Source organism: Monodelphis domestica, chromosome 3 (genome assembly GCF_027887165.1).
Source record: "Monodelphis domestica isolate mMonDom1 chromosome 3, mMonDom1.pri, whole genome shotgun sequence".
Classification (NCBI taxonomy): domain Eukaryota; kingdom Metazoa; phylum Chordata; class Mammalia; order Didelphimorphia; family Didelphidae; genus Monodelphis; species Monodelphis domestica.
Window position 1 is genome coordinate 138,294,623 of NC_077229.1, and position 19,688 is coordinate 138,314,310.

At 35.5% G+C, this 19,688-nt stretch overlaps 1 protein-coding gene across 4 annotated transcripts in view; it reads left to right on the forward strand.

Annotated features, from left to right (window-relative positions):
* The window catches only part of ATAD2 (ATPase family AAA domain containing 2), a 77,116-nt gene that overhangs the window by 29,463 nt on the left and 27,965 nt on the right, over positions 1-19,688 (forward strand). For 3 of the 4 annotated variants that reach the window (XR_008917509.1, XM_016431878.2, XM_056823120.1), the window contains exons 14-19: positions 5,111-5,270; positions 6,832-6,922; positions 7,543-7,857; positions 8,804-8,936; positions 9,409-9,598; positions 10,257-10,442. Coding sequence is in view for 3 of the 4 variants with exons in the window: in XM_016431878.2 (XP_016287364.1) it covers positions 5,111-5,270; positions 6,832-6,922; positions 7,543-7,857; positions 8,804-8,936; positions 9,409-9,598; positions 10,257-10,442 (1,075 nt within the window). In the remaining variant the exon portion in view is untranslated. The remainder of the gene's footprint in view (positions 1-5,110; positions 5,271-6,831; positions 6,923-7,542; positions 7,858-8,803; positions 8,937-9,408; positions 9,599-10,256; positions 10,443-19,688) is intronic. The other variant, XM_016431879.2, reaches the window with a different exon arrangement.

The window sequence follows — 19,688 nt, forward strand, 5'->3', positions numbered from 1 at the left end:
GGAGACGTGATTGGTCGTTGTATCGAGTTCTTTTTTTGTTGTTGTTGTTTCATGATTCATGTTCTTTACCTGCCATGCCCCTCCACCCCCTGTAGCTGCCACGCAATTCCACTAGTTTTATATGTGTTGTTGATCAAGACCTATTTCTATATTATTGATAATTGCACTAAGGTGATCATTGAGCATCTATGTCCCCAATCATATCCCTATCAACCCATGTGATCAAGCAGTTGTTTTTCTTGTGTTTCTACTCCCATAGTTCTTTCTCTGGATATGGATAGTGTTCTTTCTCATAAGTCCCTCAGAATTGCCCTGGATCATTGTATTACTGCTAGTAGAGAAGACCATTATGTTCAATTGTGCCCACAGTATCAGTCTCTCTACTGTGTTCTCCTGGTTCTGCTCCTTTCACTCTGCATGAATTCCTGGAGGTTGTTCCAGTTCATTATTCCTTTGAGCACAATAGTATTCCATCACCAATAGATACCACAATTTGTTCGGCCATTCCCCAGTCAGAGGGCATCCCCTCATTTTCCAGTTTTTCACCACCAAAAAGAGTATGGCTATAATTTTTTTTTTAACCCTTACCTTCAGTCTTGGAATCAATACTGTGTATTGGTTCCAAGGCAGAAGAGTGTAAGGGCTAGATAATGGGGGTCAAGTGACTTGCCCAGGGTCACACAGCTGAGAAGTGTCTTGCAGCCAGATTTGAACCTAGGACCTCCCATCTCTGGGCCTGGCTCTCAATCCACTGAGCTACCCAGCTGCCCCCTATAAAAATTTTTGTACAAGTGTTTTCCCTTATGATCTCTGGACTATACACCCAAGCAGTGCTATAACTGGACCAAAAGGCAGACAGTCTTTTTAAAGCCCTTTGGGCATAGTTCCAAACTGCCATCCAGAATGGTTGGATCAATTCACAACTTCACCAGCAGTGCATTAGTGTCCCAATTTTGCCACATCCCCTCCAACATGCATTACTTTTCTTTGCTGTCATGTTAGCTAATCTGATAGATGTGAAGTGATACCTCAGAGTTGTTTTGATTTGCTTTTCTCTAAATTATATCTTATTGAGTTCTTGAGTCTTTCAAAGTTTTTTTTTTCTTTACAATATTGTTATTCTTGTAGACATTCTCCTGATTCTGCTTCAGTTCATAGTTCTCAGAATCATCTGAAATCTCTCTGACCAATTTTTTCCCTTTATTGGTTGTGAGTTGTTGGTTGGTTTGGTTTTGGGTTTTTTTCCCTCCCAGTTAAATGTCAACAATTTTTGACAATTGTTGACTGACATTTTAGGATTTGATTGACTACTTCCTTGCCCCAAAGGCAGTAAATAATCTAGTGTAGGTTATACCAGTGCTTTAAGGCTATGCATCTTTCCATATTGCTCATTTTCTCATTGCTCATTTGACCTGCAATCAGACACCAACAGTTCTTTCTTTGTCTGCAGATAGCATTTTTCATTATGGGTCCCTTGTGAATACCTTGAAAACTTCCTTTGTTGATAAGTTTAGTCCTTCACAGTTGATCATTGTATAATTTTTTTGTATATTTAGTTTTTCTGAACTCCTGTTCATTGTTTCTTATGGCACAATAGTACACTATTACAACCATGTATAACAACTTGTTTGTCCATTTCCCAAGTTATGGGCAGCCCATCAGTTTCTAATTCTTTGCCATTACAAAAACAACCAGGGGCAGCTGGGTGGCTCAGTGGATTGAGAGCCAGGCCCAGAGATGGGAGGTCCTAGGTTCAAATGTGACCTCAGACACTTCCCAGCTGGGTGACCTTGGGCAAGTCACTTAACCCCCATTGCCTAGCCCATACCACTCTTCTGCCTTGGAATTAATACACAGTATTGATTCCAAGATGGAAGGTAAGGGTTTAAAAAAAAAAAGAACCAAAAATATATTTGTACAGATAACTCCTTTCTAATCTTTTGGGGATATAGACCCAGTAGTAGTACTCTTGACTCTATGCATTTTTATGGGCCTTTGAGCATGGTTCCATGTTGCTATCCAGAATGGTTTTATTGGTTCATATTTCCACAGTGTATTAATGTGCTAATTTTTGCACATCCCCTACATTTATCATTTTCATTTTTGGTCATGTTAGTCAATATGATAGGTGTGAGGTGTGTTATTGTTCTCTTAGTTGTTTTGATATATGTTTCCCTAGTCAGTAGTGATTTGGAGCATTTTTTAAAATATGATTATAAAGATTGTTTTAATTTCTTGTTCTGAGAACTGCTTGATAAAATCTTTTGGCCATATTTCAAGTGTGTTCTTGATTTATTTGAGAGATGAAACCTTTGTCAGAGAAACTTACTATAATTTTTTCCCCAAATTTATTTTTCTTCTAATCATGGTTGTATTTTGTCTATCCAAAACCTTTTTAATCTAATATAATCAAATTATCCCTTTCGTGTTCTCTGTTTTATTTGTTCCTAAATTTTCCCCTGACAAACTTTTTTATGTTCCTCTAATTTCTACCCTTTATTTCTAATTCAAGTATCCATTTTTACTTTTATTTTGATGTATGTGCTATGAAATGTTTGTGTCTTTGACCATATCTTAAAATACAATAATATTAAATTCACATACTACAGGTTTTTTTCCATCTATTCCTTAGTTGTCTTAATTGCAATCTAAGAAATATTCTTAGATTCTAGTTTTCTTTACTCATTTTAATCCCAACAGGATGTTTGTTTTGAATCTGACTACACCTTGCCCTGTATTATCCTCCTATCTTAATAACACTCCCTGTCTCTTCCTCTGTGTTTGTATGTTCTTCTTGTTCACCTCAATTATAACATAGTAAGTCCCACCCCTTCTATCTCATTTCTATTTTACTGTATTCCTTCTTTTATCCTTCCATTCCTTTTCCTTCAAAACCCCAGAACAGAATTGTTTCTCCCACAGAAATTGTTTTTCTTATTTAATTCCCTGGTGAAACCATTTGAAATATTAAAGGACAATTCTTTCATTTCCACCTATTAAATGATAGTACCACACCCTCATTTTTCTAAGAATATTGATGAAAACACCATAGCTGAATAGAGACTTCTTATAGGTATGGTTACGGTAAAATTTCCTTTCTTGATCTCCCTAGATCTTTTGTATTTTCAAATCTCTATTCAGCTCTGAATATTTTCATCAAATATTTTTTGAAAGTTATCTATTTCATTAAAGGCCTATTTTTACCCTCTGGGGTTTTACTCAGCTGGGTAAGATATTTTTGTTTGTAAGCCTCTATCTTTTGCAATATTGTATTAGAAGATCTCTTATTTTTAGTAGAAATTTTTTAAGTTTTCCGTGCCCTACATGCTTAACTTGAAATGCTTTCTGATTGTCATAGAATTTTTTAAAACTACCCCCCCCCCATTACATGTAAAACAGCTTCCAACATTTTCCAAATAATATTGAGTTTTGAATTCTCTTCTTCCTCTTTCTTTCCCTGTTGAGATGATAAGCAATCTCATATAGTTTTTACATGTGCAATCACATCAAATATTTTTCCATATTAATCCTTTTGTGGAAAGAAATTTGAATTTAAAAAAAATTAAGAAAGTGAAAGACATTTTCTTTGGTCTGGATTCACACTCATAGTATTTTTTGCTTAAAGTGTAATATCCAGGCTTTGTTTTTTTTATTTTTTAATCACAATTTTCAAAGTCCAGTGATTTTATTTTAATACAAAGATATTTTATTTTCCCTGTTACATGGAATAACAATTTTCAACATGTTTTTTGAAATTATAGCCTCCCTAGTTACTTTCTCCTTTTCTCTACCTCCTCTGTGAGATGGTAAGCAATTTGATCTGGATTGTACATGTATTATTACACAAAATATGCTTCCTTCTGTATTGGTCATTGTTGTAAGAGAATAATCCTATAAAACCATAACCCCCAAAATAAAGCAGTAAATAAACAAATTTGGAAAATAATATGCTTTGATCTGCATCTGGCTCCCAACAGTTCTTCCTCTGCAGGTGGATAGCATTCTTTGTCACAAGCCTTTAGAATTGTCCTGGGTCATTGTATTGCTGAGAATAGCTAAGAAAAGTTGAATCATCATATAATATTGCTCTTAGTGTGTGCAATGTTCTACTGGTTCTGTTTATTTGTCTCTATATCTGTGTCAGTTCATATAGATCTTTCCAACTTTTTTCTGAAATACTGCTTATCATTTCTTATAGCACAATAGAATTCCATCACCATCATATACCACAGTTTGTTCAACCTTTCCCCAATTGATGGATATCCCCTCAATTTCTAATTCTTTGCCACTACAAAAAGAGGTGCTATAAATATTTTTTAACAAATGGGTCCTTTACCCATTTTTATAATCTCTTTGGGTTACAAACTCAGTAGTGGTATTACAGGAACAAAGGATGTGAACAGTTTTAAAGCCTCTTAGGCATAGTTCCAAATTGCTCTCTAAATGGTTGGATCAGTTGACAACTTTACCGGCAATGTATTAGTGTCCTCATTTTGCCACAACCCCTCCAACATTTATCACTTTACTTTCCTGTCATATTGCCCAATCTGATAGTTGTGAGATGGTACAAAGTCCAGTGATTTTTAATTTCTCTTGCTTTGACTTGTTTTCTGGACCATATAGGTAATTTGCCAGGTATCACATAGTTTATTAATAGCAGAGCCAGAACTAGTTCCTCCCTGCTGGTCAAATGCTCTTTAATATTTTAAATAGATGTTTATAGTTGTATCTTTGTTTTTATAACATTGTTGTTTCTATTTATGACTTACTGAGACCATGGCTGTTCTCTGTTAGCAATGATTGTATTTTCGTCATATCAAGGGAGGGAAATGTGTTTCACAAATGTTTTTGGTGTCGTCTCCTCCGCCTTACCTCTCCCACCCCCACCCCACCCCACCCAGAAAAAATTTACTTATATTTTATTAAACATTTAAAAATCATTTTTCTTTTAATGTAATTATATTTTTTACTCAACATCAATTCAACAGAAACTATTCTAGTAAAAAAGAAAGAAGTAACTGAAAGCTTGTTAGGTGGAATTTCATACAATTTTAATAAATATTTCACTTTCATCAAACTAAATTTTTGTCTCTCTTTTTTTTTTTTAAAGTTCTATTGTATCTACCTTATTAGCACTTATGGATGGACTGGATAGTAGAGGAGAAATTGTTGTGATTGGAGCTACCAATAGATTGGATTCTATTGACCCTGCTTTACGAAGACCTGGCCGATTTGACAGAGAATTCCTTTTTAGTTTACCCGATAAAGATGTAAGAATTTAACATTAATTTTATTTCACTTTGGTAAATTTTTTTCAATGTAACATTAACTTCTATCTTTCCAACACCCAGATAGATTTCCTCTTACTTCCCAAATAGACATGTACACAAATGTTCGCATATGATACATACCTGAAAAACATGATTCTAACAGTAAATGATTTTCCAAATATATAGTGTGCCAGTTTTAATATTAATTTGAAAGTTCAAATTAAGAGCAACATTGTAATGTCAATAGTGTGGTTTGGTGGTAAAAAACACTACCCTTAAGAGTCCAGAAAAGCTCAGGTTTTGATTTGTGACTATGTATTATTTGATTTCTCAATACCAGGCAATTCATAAATTACGCATGAGTTGCTAATCTACCTTGGTAGAAGGAATTTCCAAACTGGGAGTTTCCATACATGAAAGCATAGGTCTGGACATCCCCTCTACCTCACTCAAGAAAATAAAAAGGCAAGGTAATTAGAGAAATTGCTGATAGATGAGGACTTGGGGGTGGGGGAGGGGGGAATAGTTGTGAGAAATGTGATAAATCAGCATAAAGGAGCTGCATGTGGTAGACGAAAGAAGGGAAGTTTAGCAACCAACTGATGATTAATTCAGTGGAATTAAAGGGGAATAGGAGAGGAAGAAAGACATGAGGTTATATTGTCTGAGAGGATTCTAAATTTTAGTAACCTGAAATGGTGTCATTCTGGTTGAAGTTAAAGTGTAGCTATATTGTTGAGTAGCTGAAATGGTGGAGGTTTAAGAACTTAGAATGGAGTCATGACTGAATTTTGCCCAAAATGATGACAAGGATTTTGAATTGTTGAATCAGGTGCAGAAGTCATTAAAAACTGTGAGAGAGAATGTCCTTAATTAAGGTCAGTAGATTTTGCAATAACAAGAGAAATTTATATAATTGAATTATTTAAAATTTTCTAGAAAAAAATGGTAAACTTTTTTTTTCAGTTTTCTTATCTATGAAATAAAGAGTTTAAATTTCATTCTCTTTATCTCTAAAATCCTATGATTCTAATTAATCTTTATTTGTTTGGATTGGGACATAGGCATAATTAGTCATTTAATGACTTTTATAAACAGTCAATGAACCCAACAAACTATCTTTAAATATATTTATATATTGCCTGGGGACAAAGCAAATAAATGATTAAAAATTAATGCTCCCCTAAAAATAATTTTATAATGTTCACTCCGGGATATTGATAACTAGTACATTAGCTTCATAAATACCATTTAAAAATGAAAATGAGCTTCTTAAATTCTAAATTTCTCCTGAAGAGAGAGAAAATGAATACAAGTGTCAATTTGAAAAATCATACTTTTAGACATTAAGCACTAGAGAGTAAGCTTGTGTATTACAAACTTATAAATGCAAATGATACCTAGCCTCTTTTTCTCACTTTGATTTCATTTCTTCAACTTTAACCATCAGTTAATATTCTTCATTTTTAAAAAATCCATTCTAAAATGTCTGGCGGTCAAAAGGTAGTTGGAAAAGTAATGTTGTCTTGTAAAAATTTTTAAAGAATGATTTTATTTATAGGCTCGGAAAGAAATTCTAAAGATTCACACAAGAGATTGGAATCCCAAACCATTGGATATATTTCTTGAAGAACTTGCAGAAAAATGTGTTGGTAAACGTTTTTTTAAGGAGTACTACTACAATACTTTTCTTCCCCACCCTTTCCTTCTGTCCTAGAATCTATTCTTGTGTATTGGTTCTAAGGCAGAAGAGCAGGTAAAAGCTAGGCAATGGGGGTTACCCATGGTCATACAGCTAAAGAAGTTTCTAGGGTAAAATATGAACCCAGGCCTGCAGTACTTAATACATTATAATGTAGAGTAGTTTTTTATTTTAGCTTTTCCTACTCTGAATTAATAGTGGGAATTTCCTTATAGTTATAATTTACCCTTTAATTTTTTAATATAGTACAGGATAGATTATTGAATTTCAAATTTGAATTTGTGAGACTACAACCTCAGACAATTTATCATTTTGTTCCTTGTCTCATCAACATTGGTTTTCATATCACTATATATGCATGACTTTGGATAAGTCATCTGCCTTATTGGGCTTTACATTTACCTCATTAGTACACTAAATTAGACCTTTTCTCCTGATTGTCCCTATACCTGTCTTCTGGGAGAATGGGTAAATCCTTTTTTTGCTTAAAGCTTTTTACTGCAATATTGAACTGCCTTAAGCTTTTTTTAATTCTCCTTTCATGATAGCATTCTTTTCTTTTTTTAATAGGATACTGTGGTGCAGATATTAAGTCCATATGTTCTGAAGCTGCTTTGTGTGCTCTACGTAGACGTTACCCTCAGATATATACAAGTAGTGAGAAGCTACAGTTGGATCTTTCATCAATTAATATCTCAGCTAAGGATTTTGTAGTAGCTATGCAGAAGATAATACCAGCTTCTCAAAGAGCTGTGACATCACCTGGACAGGCATTGTCTCCTATTGTGAAACCTCTCCTTGAAAGCACTGTCCATAAGATCTTAGGGGCCATACAAAGAGTGTTTCCACATGCAGAACTTGGTGCAAATAAAGGACCAAAATCAGGTATAAACTCTCCCAATAAACAACGCTTTTACTTGCATTTGAAAGACCTTGAGACCATGTCATATCATTGGTTTGAAGGAAATGGAAATGTTTAGTCTAGAGAAGTCTTAAGAGCTATTGAAATGATAAAAAGCTATATGCTTTGAAATAAGAATTTGGTTCATATTTGTCTGTAGAAGGCAATGGGGGAAAGTTTGCAAAAAAACAAATTTAATCTTGATGTTAGGAAGAACTTCCTAAGAAGTAGTTGTCTGGAAGTAGAATAGAATACCTCTGAAGGTAGTAGGTTTCCCTTCATTGAAGGTCTTCAAGCAGAGACTGTGTGAACACTTTATCAGGTTAAAAACACCTTGTGGGTATGATTTAAACTAAGTGACGATTGAAATTCATTCCTTTCTGCTCTTTTTTTTAAACAATTTTTACTTAGCCATTATAGAGCTTTTCAAATTATAATTTGTTTTTAAAATGTTATTTGTAAGAATGCTGGGTTTTTTTTAGGAATATATTATTATACCCCCAAATTGTGAAATATTTGTTATTTCCACAAACTTAACTTTGGCCTATCAAATTGAAAGTTTGTGATAAATTTTCACACATAATTTGTCACTGTTGCCTTCATAAAAAAAATTAGGGGGGTTTTCCTTGAAAAATTGTTACGAATTTTTCTGTTTCTCGTGCATCAGCTCATTTTTATATATTTGGTTTTTTAAAACCCTTACCTTCTGTCTTAGAATCAGCACTGTGTATTGGTTCTAAGGCAGAAGAGCAGGTAAAGGCTAGGCAGTGGGGGATTACAAGATATTTTATTTTTTTTACATTTTTAATGCAAAACAATTTTAGAATTTTTCAGTTGAACCTCTGGTCTAAATAACTGTCTCCTTTATCATCTATTGAAATTTACCCAACAAAATTACTAATATATGCGATGTGATTTTTTGTTTTGTAGATGTTCCTGGGCCTCTTCTAGAAAGTGATTTGGCATATAGTGATGATGAAGTTCTCTCAGTGTATGAAAATGGACTTTCTCAGAAACCCTTCAGTAAAACAAAAGAAAATAGTAATTTCCTTCATCTCAATAGGTATGGGGGATGGGGTTAAGGATACACTTTTTATTTCTGAGACTTGAAATTAATGGAAATCTTTGGTATTTGACTCTTAAGTACCTGATGAGTTTAATGATGAAGCGTAATATATTTTAAACAAAGATTTCTATTTGTTACTATGTTTGAATGAAATTGCATTTGTTCATTTAAATTTGTTTTATATCATCCGTCATATATACTTTTGTTATTTTTTAGCTGCTGGTAGGAAATGTGTACAGTTAGGTTGTCAGAATTTATACAAGAACTTAAAAAGTACTGCCATTAAACTACTATGTCGGGTTGTTTTGTTTTTTAATAATTAAGCAATGATATTTGTTAAGGTGGGCTAACTGGTTACGCCTTTGAATTATAAATGTTCAGACATATGTAGAGAATTGTTTTTGAACATTTACAGAAGTATTTGGGTTTTGTTTTGTTTTTTTATTTAATACATTCACTGTCATTTTAGAAATGCTTATCACCAGCCTACATCTTTTCGACCAAGAATCTTGATAGTAGGAGAGCCAGGATTTGGGCAGAGTTCTCACTTGGCACCAGCTGTGATTCATGCTTTGGAAAAGTTTACAGTATATACCTTGGACCTTCCTGTTCTTTTTGGAGTCAGTACCACATCACCTGAGGAAACATGTGCTCAGGTAGTTCCGTATTAGCAACAAAAAAAAAGTGTTGTTTTTTTTTTAAACATATAAATAAATCTTTAGTATAGCAGGCATCAAGGAGGTACAGTAAATAGTGTTGGAGTTGGAGTTAGTTAGGAAGACTTAATATCTAATCCTGGCTTAGACAGTAGCTATGTGACCCTGGGTAAGCTACTTTTCAGCCTTAGTTTCCTCGTTTAAAGTGGAGATGATTATAGTATTTCTCTCAAATTGTTATAATAAAGATAAAATGAGATAGCATAAGTAAAATGCTTTGTAATAAAGCATTATGGATGCTATCTATAATAATTAATATATTTTGTTCTTTCTAATTTCCATCTTTATATCTTAAATTTTAAAAAAAGATCTATTAAAGTTGACCTTATTGTAGAGCTTTTAAACTAACTGAATTAAAAGACTTTAATGAAAATATTTTTTTTCTCTAAAATTTCCTATCAAATTCATTATTATCTTGACAGCAATTGAAGACATTATATAATGAGACTTGACAGAATTTGAGGTTGCATGTGAATTTATTGGAAGAAATGCTTCTTTAAAAATAAAGATTTTGTAGTTTAAGGGTTTATCTGGAAGGTTAAACACATTTCAAATATGCTTTCTCTCTAATTAAAAATTATCTCTTTTTTTCCCCTATTAGGTGATCCGTGAAGCCAAGAGGACAGCTCCAAGTATAGTCTATGTTCCTCATATCCACTTATGGTGGGAAACAGTTGGATTAACACTTAAAGCTACTTTTACCACATTGTTACAGAATATTCCCTCCTTTGCTCCAGTTTTACTGCTTGCAACTTCAGACATACAACACACTGCTCTTCCAGAAGAGGTACTTTTTTTAAAAAATACTGTCTTCAGATTAGTTTTTATTAAATACATATAAATATAAAAGAGTCTTGAATTTGAATATTTAGTACAAACTTTATTCTTTTGGTCCTAGCAATATTTTCCTAGAGTTTCACTAAGCTATGAATTTCGTGACCCTGCCTTATAGAAGCCACATTATCATTAAATTCCCCTTTGATGGGTTGCAGAAATGACCTTAGATTGAATTCTTGTGTGATTTAGCTCTAAGCTAGCACTAGCCTATTGTTTTATCCTTCTTGTAGTACTTCCTTTTTGGTAAGTTGTTTTGTTCACCCATGGCTATCATCTATTTCTTCCTATGTAACATGAAGTCCATAAATTATAGTTTAGGGGAGAACCAAGATAATTTTTAAAATGTCCAAAACCATATGGCTTAGAAATGTGGCACTTTTGCGGTTTTTAATTAACGGTCTAATGAGGGAGATAATGTACGAACATTTGCACTAACAAGAATAAGAGATAACCAACAAAGGTAAGGCACTACTAGCATTAAGGGGGATCTGTAGGAGCTTCTTGTAGAGGGGAGAATGTTTGCTTGGACTTAAATGAAGTCAGAAGGTATGGAGGTGAGGAGGGGCAAGAGAATTCTAGGCATGATGGGACAGCCAATGAAAATACTCAGTCAAGAGATGGAGTATCTTGTGTGAGCAGAAGCAAGGAAGCACAGTATGGGAGGTGGGGAAAGTAAGGAAACTGTTTGGAAAGGTAGGAATGGAGTACTTTAAAAGCCAAGTAGGAATTTTATATTTTATTCTGGTAGTATCGAGTCACTAAGCAAAATATTCAGAAGAGTTGAAAATCTCAGTAATTAATAGTGGTATGCTTGAGCAGAAATGGGTAAATCAAGAGGTGTACATTTTGCAGGAAGATCAAAGAATCATAGGGTTTAGGTTAGAAGGGATGGATCATAGAGCCATTTATCCCTACATCTTTGACATATGGAGAAACTGAGGCACATAGAAATTCAAAGATTTGCCACAATCATAACAGATAGTAGCAAAATCTGAATTTAAACTCCTATCCTCTGACTTTATGTCCCTGTACCCTTTTTGTTATGATCTGACCATTTTCTGTTTGAAGTGTTAAACATATATGTTCAAGCAGATATGTCCAGTAGGCTATTGGGGAGGGCAAGGAATGACCATAGAGAGATTGGTATCATAGAAATAAAGGAAGTTGTTCTCTACATAAGATTTACAGTTCAGACAAAGTTGAACCTAATGTCATTTCAAGAGAGTAATGTCGGTATAGGGTCTAATGCTGGATAGAGTGTTGGAGGATAAATGTGTGATGAGAAAGTGAAGTCATCAAATATAGGCCTTTGTGGTATACCATGAGAAAAGAAAAGATAGCTTTAGATTGTCCTGTGGTCAAAATAATTTTTTGTAAAGGCTAGTCAATGGTATTTAAGTGACTTGCTCAGGATCAAACAGTTAGGAAGATTTTGAGGTCAGATTTGAATCTAGGACCTCCCATCTTTAGGCTTGGTTTAATGCACTGAACTACCCAGCTGCCCCCTCAATAATTTTTTTTATAAAGATACAAATATCCTGAACCTAGATGAACTGGATACCTTCTCCTTGAGGGAAGGAACTATCAGTAAAGAGGAAAATTCTGATAATTAAAGAAAATAAGATGGAGCAATCAATTAAACAGGGTCTAAAGGAACTAGAAGATCATGGAGTCAAGAGCACACAGAGTATATTGTAAGCATGCAGTGTCCCCAAAATTCAGTTTTAAGCTATTAAAACAACCCTTCTCTGACCCTGTGAGAAACCCTGGATATCAAAGCGTAATCTAAAGATGTTTTAGAATTTGAGAGGAAAGACAGTGGGGATATAATGGTAAAAGTAAACTGTGTCAGAGAGCAAACATTGAAAGGTAATATGTAGAAATGAATGACTCACATGTTAATATTAGGATAAGAAATATGTCTTCTTAGAAACCTAATGTCTTTAAGGATCATAGACAAAGGTAAACCACCTGTGGGTGTTTGTGTTCCATTTTAACACTATTTAATGATACTAGGCTAGGAACCCAAAATGGGTGTTGTATTGGAAAAGAAGGGAAGGAAAATCACTGCTTAATAGAGGTGTGTGATATGACGAGTATGTAGTCATGGAGATGTGTGGGGTGAGTGAATGTCTCATGAGCTTCACTTTCATCTGAATAGGATGAAGGAAAATTGAATGAACACATATACACACACTCACATGCCAGCAAGCAAGGTAGATAAGGAAATGACCATAAGAATAACAAACTCAAATATTAGAAGAAGGGACATGAAGGAGAGAAAAGGGAAGAAAGTATAAAAATCTGCTATCATGAGTTGTCAGGTAGGACAAAAGAAAAGCCAAGGCGTAAGCAACAGGCCATTGCTAAGATCATAGGTATTGGCCATAGTCCCTCTCTTCTGTCACCTTATTTGTTTGTTTTTTTATAAACCCTTACCTTCCGTCTTGGAGTCAATACTGTGGCAGAAGATTGGCTCCAAGGCAGAAGAGTGATAAAGGCTAGGCAATGGGAGCTAAGCAACTTGCCCAGGGTCACACAGCTGGGAAGTGTCTGGGGCTAGATTTGAACCCAGGACCTCCCGTCTCTGGGCCTGACTCAATCCACTGAGTCACCCAGCTGCCCCCTGTCACCTTTTTTGTAAAGAAAGGGCAAAGAGGAGAAAGTAACAGGTGACAAAGGGAAATAACGTAAGCATGATTGTGAATGGAATGAACTTATCCATAAAAGAGGAAAGCAGAATAAATTAGAAAAATGAATCAATGATATGTTGGTTTTATTAACATACGTTTTTGAGGTCTTTTTTAGATCATCAGTTATCCCAAGTATCTCTCCCTAACCAACTCATATAACAAGTAGTACTTTTTAGAGAATAAAAAAAAGTCAACACAATTGACTTCATACACTGAAAAAGTCCTAAAATGTACAGATTGTAACACTGGTGGACCTCCCACCTCCATGAACAGATGAATTTTCATATCCTCACATCTCTTTATTCCAGTCCTGCTGAATCTTTATAATTTTGTTGGATTCACCTTTGATGGGGGAGGGGAGGAATATTATTCTTTCCCTTTATGTTATAGTTACTGCATATATTGTTTTCTTGGCTCTGCTTACTTCACTTTGTATCCCTTCCTAAAGGTCTTTCCATACTGTTCTATATTCATCACACATCACTTCTTGCAGCACACTAGTATTCAGTTACAAGTACCATAGTTTGTTTAGCCATTCACCAATCAGTGGGTATATGCTTTGCTTCCAATTCTTGGCTATTATAAAGATTAAAATTTAGGAATATGGGGAGACTGAGGCAGGTAGAAATTAGTTTCTCTCTGCAAGGAGTATTATATTTTTTTTTAGAGGTTTATTAAAGATTAAAGAAAATACAGAATAAGAAAAAACATGTGCCTAGGCCAGATAACCTCACATCACAGAAGAGATGCATCTGCTCCAAAACAGAAGTCCAGAAGAGGCCAAAAACCTTTGCCACCAGCTTAAATCCTTCCTCGATCTCGGCCCACCTCAGAATTCCCATGAGGTTACAAAGCATTTTGGGGAAGTGGAGCAAAGGCTTGTGGGGATTGTAGTCCTGTATTCGAGTCTATTTTTTACATTCCTCCATTTGATCGTTTGCAAAAAAAAATTAATTTTTTTCCCAAAGGATCATGAAAACAATCAATTTAAAGATTACAATAATTTGATGATAAGAGAGGAAAAAAACAAACAAACCCAATAATTGCTGAATGCATTGACAAAAAGCCAGTTGGGGGGGCAGTCCCCTTTGGCATGAAAGTACAGATACAAATAAATGTTCAATCAACCACACCCAAAGTTCAATTTTGTGCAACTTGTGGTCTGGAGGCTTCTTCATGGTGGCTTCTCCAATAGTTCAGTTCTGGATTCAGAGAGGTAGCATCTTCTTTACCTAAAATTCTTCTCAAAAGGAATTTAAACTTTGCAATTTAAATAATGATATTTTTTTATATTCCCCCCGTTAAGAGGGTGATTTAAAAAAAAAAAAAGGATCACTTAGCGATGCATGGCTGAGGTATGAGGTATATGAATCAATTGGCAAGAGATATTAAAAAGACATCAGAAAGATCCAAAAGAAAAGAAAAATTTCTGGATGAAAATATAGACTATCAAAGTCTTATGTGTAAAAATTCCAAGTAAAAGAAAAATAAATCTATAACAGGTCCTTGAATCAGGGCCCAATTAAAATGATCTAAGCAATGATGCATTTACCCAGTCAGTAGCCAGGACTACAGAAAGTTACCACACTATGAGAGGCAGAAAAGGGGACCAGAGTATATAAGCCAAGGTTCCGGGAGCCAAGTTTGAGGTACTTGGTAGAATGTGGAACAAGGAAGACCTGCTTTTAACACATGTTAAACAGCCGCAACCTCGAACCCCAAACACGTCCTCTTTGTCTAGGCTCAAAGTGACATCAATTTCACCAGGATTGGTTGGTCTCTTTGACCTTATGCTCTATTGGCACTATGCAGTGGCTCTTTTGTGTATATCTTATCCTGGAATCAGACAGAATCATTAAGCAAATTCCCATAATTTATTTAAATAATTAGTGGCATCGTTTTTATAGTCACAAGCTTTTTTGGGATATGCATTAGCAAATGTATTTCAAACTTGTAGCACTGAAAAGTCAAAAAGTTAAAGAAAATCTTAATGCTGGTGACCCGTGCTTCAAATATAAAAAGGAGAGAAAAAATAATTTTAAAAAACTGAAAAAGTATATTGCACATGCAAGAAAAATATAATAATAAAAGAGCTTTAAAAAGTCAAAAATATAGCTTATAATCATTGACACTCTGTGTCAGCTAAGAAAATATAAAATGCAAGGCTTTCTCACCAAAAAAATGAGATCCATTTCCTCTTAATATCTGGCCATGACCACTGTGAGTAGAAGGCAGATGAATTGAACAAGGTTAACAATTTTTCATTTTTAAAAATACAGTAGTACAAATATGTAGTTATCAATATCCCCAAAATTCTCAATAGCTCAATCAATTACAATAGCAAACAAACACACTTTCACATTTCACATAAGTTGCTGTATGGCATTTTTAAAACCTATGAATTGATGGACATTTGTCACAATTTTAACAAACATAGCAATCTTTCAACCTTGGTGAATAAAACCTATTTTTTTAAACAAAGTAAAACTCATCTTGGGTTAAGAACATAATCAAGAAATCTAGATATCATTCTGGTACAAGTAAAGTAGTGAGCTGAAGAGTAAATAAAGGGGTGCTCCTTTTGGAGGCTTTTAGGGGGATACAACTGCCCTGAGATGTAGGAAGGTTGGGGTTTATAAAATGTATTTCACTTCAGCTACTATTGGCCTTACCTCATGGTAGGGGGAGGCAAAAATAACCAGATTGTGAAAAAAAAATTACAAAAATCATATTTAAAAAACCCTTAAAATCAAATCAATCAACCTTCAGTTCAAGGAGAATAATATTGAATCCAGTAATATATGAACTTAAAATCACAAAGTTAAACCATAACAAAAAATGCAATAGGCTACAGAGATTTTTATAAACCATTGGAGTCTGAAATGCCTTAGAATATAGCCTTTAGTCTCTTCAAAGTTCCTTAGGTGTGTTTATCCATTTAAATGTCTATTATCAGAAGGCAGAGTAGTAAGGGCTAGGCAATGGGGGTTAAGGGGTCTGCTCAAGGACCCACAGCTGGGGAGTATCTGAGGCCAGATTTTAACCCAGGACCATGTTCTCAGTTCCCTGAGCCATCCATTTGTAAATTCAAAGTTGAATCTTTGGGCTGAATCTTTCTTCTGGCACGCAGTTGAAATCAACGAAATTACCAGAACAGTCAAAAGGTATCCTTTTAAACAGCCCATTGCTTAAAAGTCTGTTTGAAAAATCTTGTTTCTTCTCCTCTCCCTTTCCCCTCTCCCCTGATATGATCCCTCCTCCTGCCCCAGGCCACCCATGTGGAGTCAATACACCCCACCCCCACCTTCGTTTTGTTACCCACCAAGGATCTGGGTTTGTTGGGCAGGCAGGTTGTCAGATGATTACAATCTTGCTTGAATCAGGTGGGCCAGGTGAGCGAGAGAAAGTCCGCTGGGCCGGAGCCAGAGAGCAGACAAGCAGGGCCGAGCGGAGCAGGCAGCCGGGGTGGGACTGGGAGAAGCGGCTGTCCGAAGCGGATGGCGGCAGCAGGCAGGAGCTGATCAACATTGGGGGGGGGGGGGTAAAAAAAAAAAGACAAGCAGGGCCAGGAGCTTGGGCACCAGGTGAGAGGCTGCAGAAGCAGGAGAGGGCCGCAGGCAGGAGCTGATCAAGATAGTTTTCTAAAGAGCATCTTGGAGAAATTTGGCTTTTAAAAAATCATTATCTAGGGTAAAAAAAATTGAGAAGTTCTCATCCCTTCATGGTCGCCAAACTGTAAAGATTAAAATTTAGGAATATGGGGAGACTGAGGCAGGTAGAAATTAGTTTCTCTCTGCAAGGAGTATTATATTTTTTTAGAGGTTTATTAAAGGTTAAAGATTAAAGAAAATACAGAATAAGAAAAAACACGTGCCTAGGCCAGATAACCTCACATCACAGAAGAGATGCATCTGCTCCAAAACAGAAGTCCAGAAGAGGCCAAAAACCTTTGCCGCCAGCTTAAATCCTTCCTTGATCTCTGCCCACCTCAGAATTCCCATGAGATTACAAAGCATTTTGGGGAAGTGGAGCAAAGGCTTGTGGGGGTTGTCATCCTGTATTCGAGTATTTTTTACACGATCACAAAAAGTGTTACTATAAATGTTTTGGTGCATGTGGGGACTTTCTTCTTATTGGTGACTATTATTGGAATATCTGGTTCAAAGGTTGTGGATATTTTCATCAATTTTTACATAATTCTATATTGTTTTCCAAAATAGTTGTACCATTTCACAGCTCCACTAAGGTATTCATGTGCCTATCATTCCACCCTAGCTTTTGGCTTTAGCAGTTTTTTGCTATTTCTGCCTATTTTCCAGGTGTGAAATGAAACCTCAGGGTTACAAACACTTTCATTTTAATTTATTGCTATATAACAGTGCTGTTCTTCATTAAAATTTAGCAGTGGATCACTGCCAGAGAGAAGTGGTGAAAACATCACCATCTTCCTTTATAAAAGATAGTATTGGGGGCAGCTGGGTGGCTCAGTGGATTAAGAGTCAGGCCCAGGATGACAACCCCCACAAGCCTTTGCTCCCAGAGACCAGAGGTCCTGGGTTCAAATCTGGCCTCAGATACTTCCCAGCTGTGCGACCCTGGGCAAGTCACTTGACACTTGCCTGGACCTTACCACTCTTCTGCCTTGGAACCAATACACAGTATTGACTCCAAGATGGAAGGTAAGGTTTTTGTGTTTTTGTTTTTTAATAGTATTTCAGGGGGCAGCTGGATAGCTCAGTGGATTGAGAGCCAGGCCTAGAGATAGGTGGTCCTAGGTTCAAATCTGGCCTCAGACACTTCCCAGCTGTGTGACCCTGGGCAAGTCACTTAACCCCCATTTCCTAGCTCTTAGCACTCTTCTGCCTTGGAACCCAAAAGCAGTATTGTACAGTAGGGTTTATTTGGTTTTTTAATAGTATTTAATTGTATTACCTTTGTGTAGAGTAGGGCTAGTATTAATATGCCTATTATTGGTAATGAATAGATAGTATTAATTGAAAAATGTTAAGTACATAAGATTTCAAGTGGACACCATTTATGTTTTTAAATCTTTATCATTAAGATATGCTATATGGCAAATTTTTTAAAAAAGGATTGATCAGAAATAAGGAAGAAGAATCAGAAAAGGAAAATAACAAAAAAATCTAAAGAGCACATCCAAGAGAAGGCATTGAACAAAAGAGGACAAGAAGGATAAAGACTTTAAAAATGAATTCAGACCTAGTATTTAAAAAATAATTGGTGACCACTAGTGGTTTTGCATCTGGTGCTTTGCTTTGAAGTTTCAGCTTCATAGAACAAGATGCCCTGATCCTGGTGTTTGCTGCTTCTTCTCCTCACCCTTTGATTTCCTGCCTCCTTTTCTGTCTTGGCTTCTTCTCCCCCTCCCCTTCCCTATTAGATTGTAAACTCCTTGAGGGCAGAGACTGACTTTTTATTGTTGTTAATTGGGTCTGAAGCACTTAGCATAGTGCCTGGCACATAGTAGGCACTTCATAAATGCTTAATAGGTTTGCAGGGCCTGAAAAGTGAAGAAAGGCTGGCTAAGTGGCAGCAAGAATACTAGAAAAGTATTTCTAGTAGTTTGGGCTGTGAAAGGAAAGGAGGGTTATATGACAAAATATGAAAGAAAGGAAGATGTTATCTGGTGAAAAGCTCTTTTTTTTTTTGAAGGATGAGGGAGACCTAGATAAGTAGATTAGGAAATATACCGAAGAGACAAATTCTTGGAGTATGGGATCAGGGGATAACAGTAAAGAAGAGCCAGATAAAGCCTTAGTAAGGATGAGAATTGCCTCTTCTTTGCAAAGAAGGAAAGAGAGTGAGATGTTTTGCATTGTGGAATGAGAGAATTTGTTAGCTCATGCCAAGTGGCCTCTTATTTTTCTCAGTAAATTATTAGGTAAAGTCCTCTGCTAAGTCATTGAAATCGTTTAGAAATCAGAAAGGACATTGGGAACTGTTATGGGAAGCTTGAGAAAGAATTTGTTAGGATTGTCATGCAGCAAATTAAATTAGATAAATTCATAGTGGACCCAGTTAGCCTGATTATATGACTTCTTCAATGGCATTTCACCACCCTTGAATAGTAGTTGAGATTTGGAAAGGTATGAGTAAGAAGAGACAAGTGGGCAAGACAAAACCGATAGTTGGAATTGGAATCATATGATCAAGACTGATGAAACAATTGAGGTTTAGAGTGATGATGAATTTAGAAGAAGAATAATCAGTGAAGTAATTGAGGCCCATGATTAATTTGGTTTTAGAGTGCATGAGCCAGATGGAGAGGTGTAAATATATTATGATTAAAAATTGGAATTTCAACATTCCAGATCATAGAGGTAGAACATGTGTGTATGAGAGAGAACAGATCAAGCTTATAATGATTACTCTGTGTAGCTGAGATCTAATAATGGTCACGTGAGGAGAGTATGGGAATTGAAATTAGAGGATACTTTATAAAGTGCCTAATTTAATATAGTATGTTGATAGAAACATAGTTA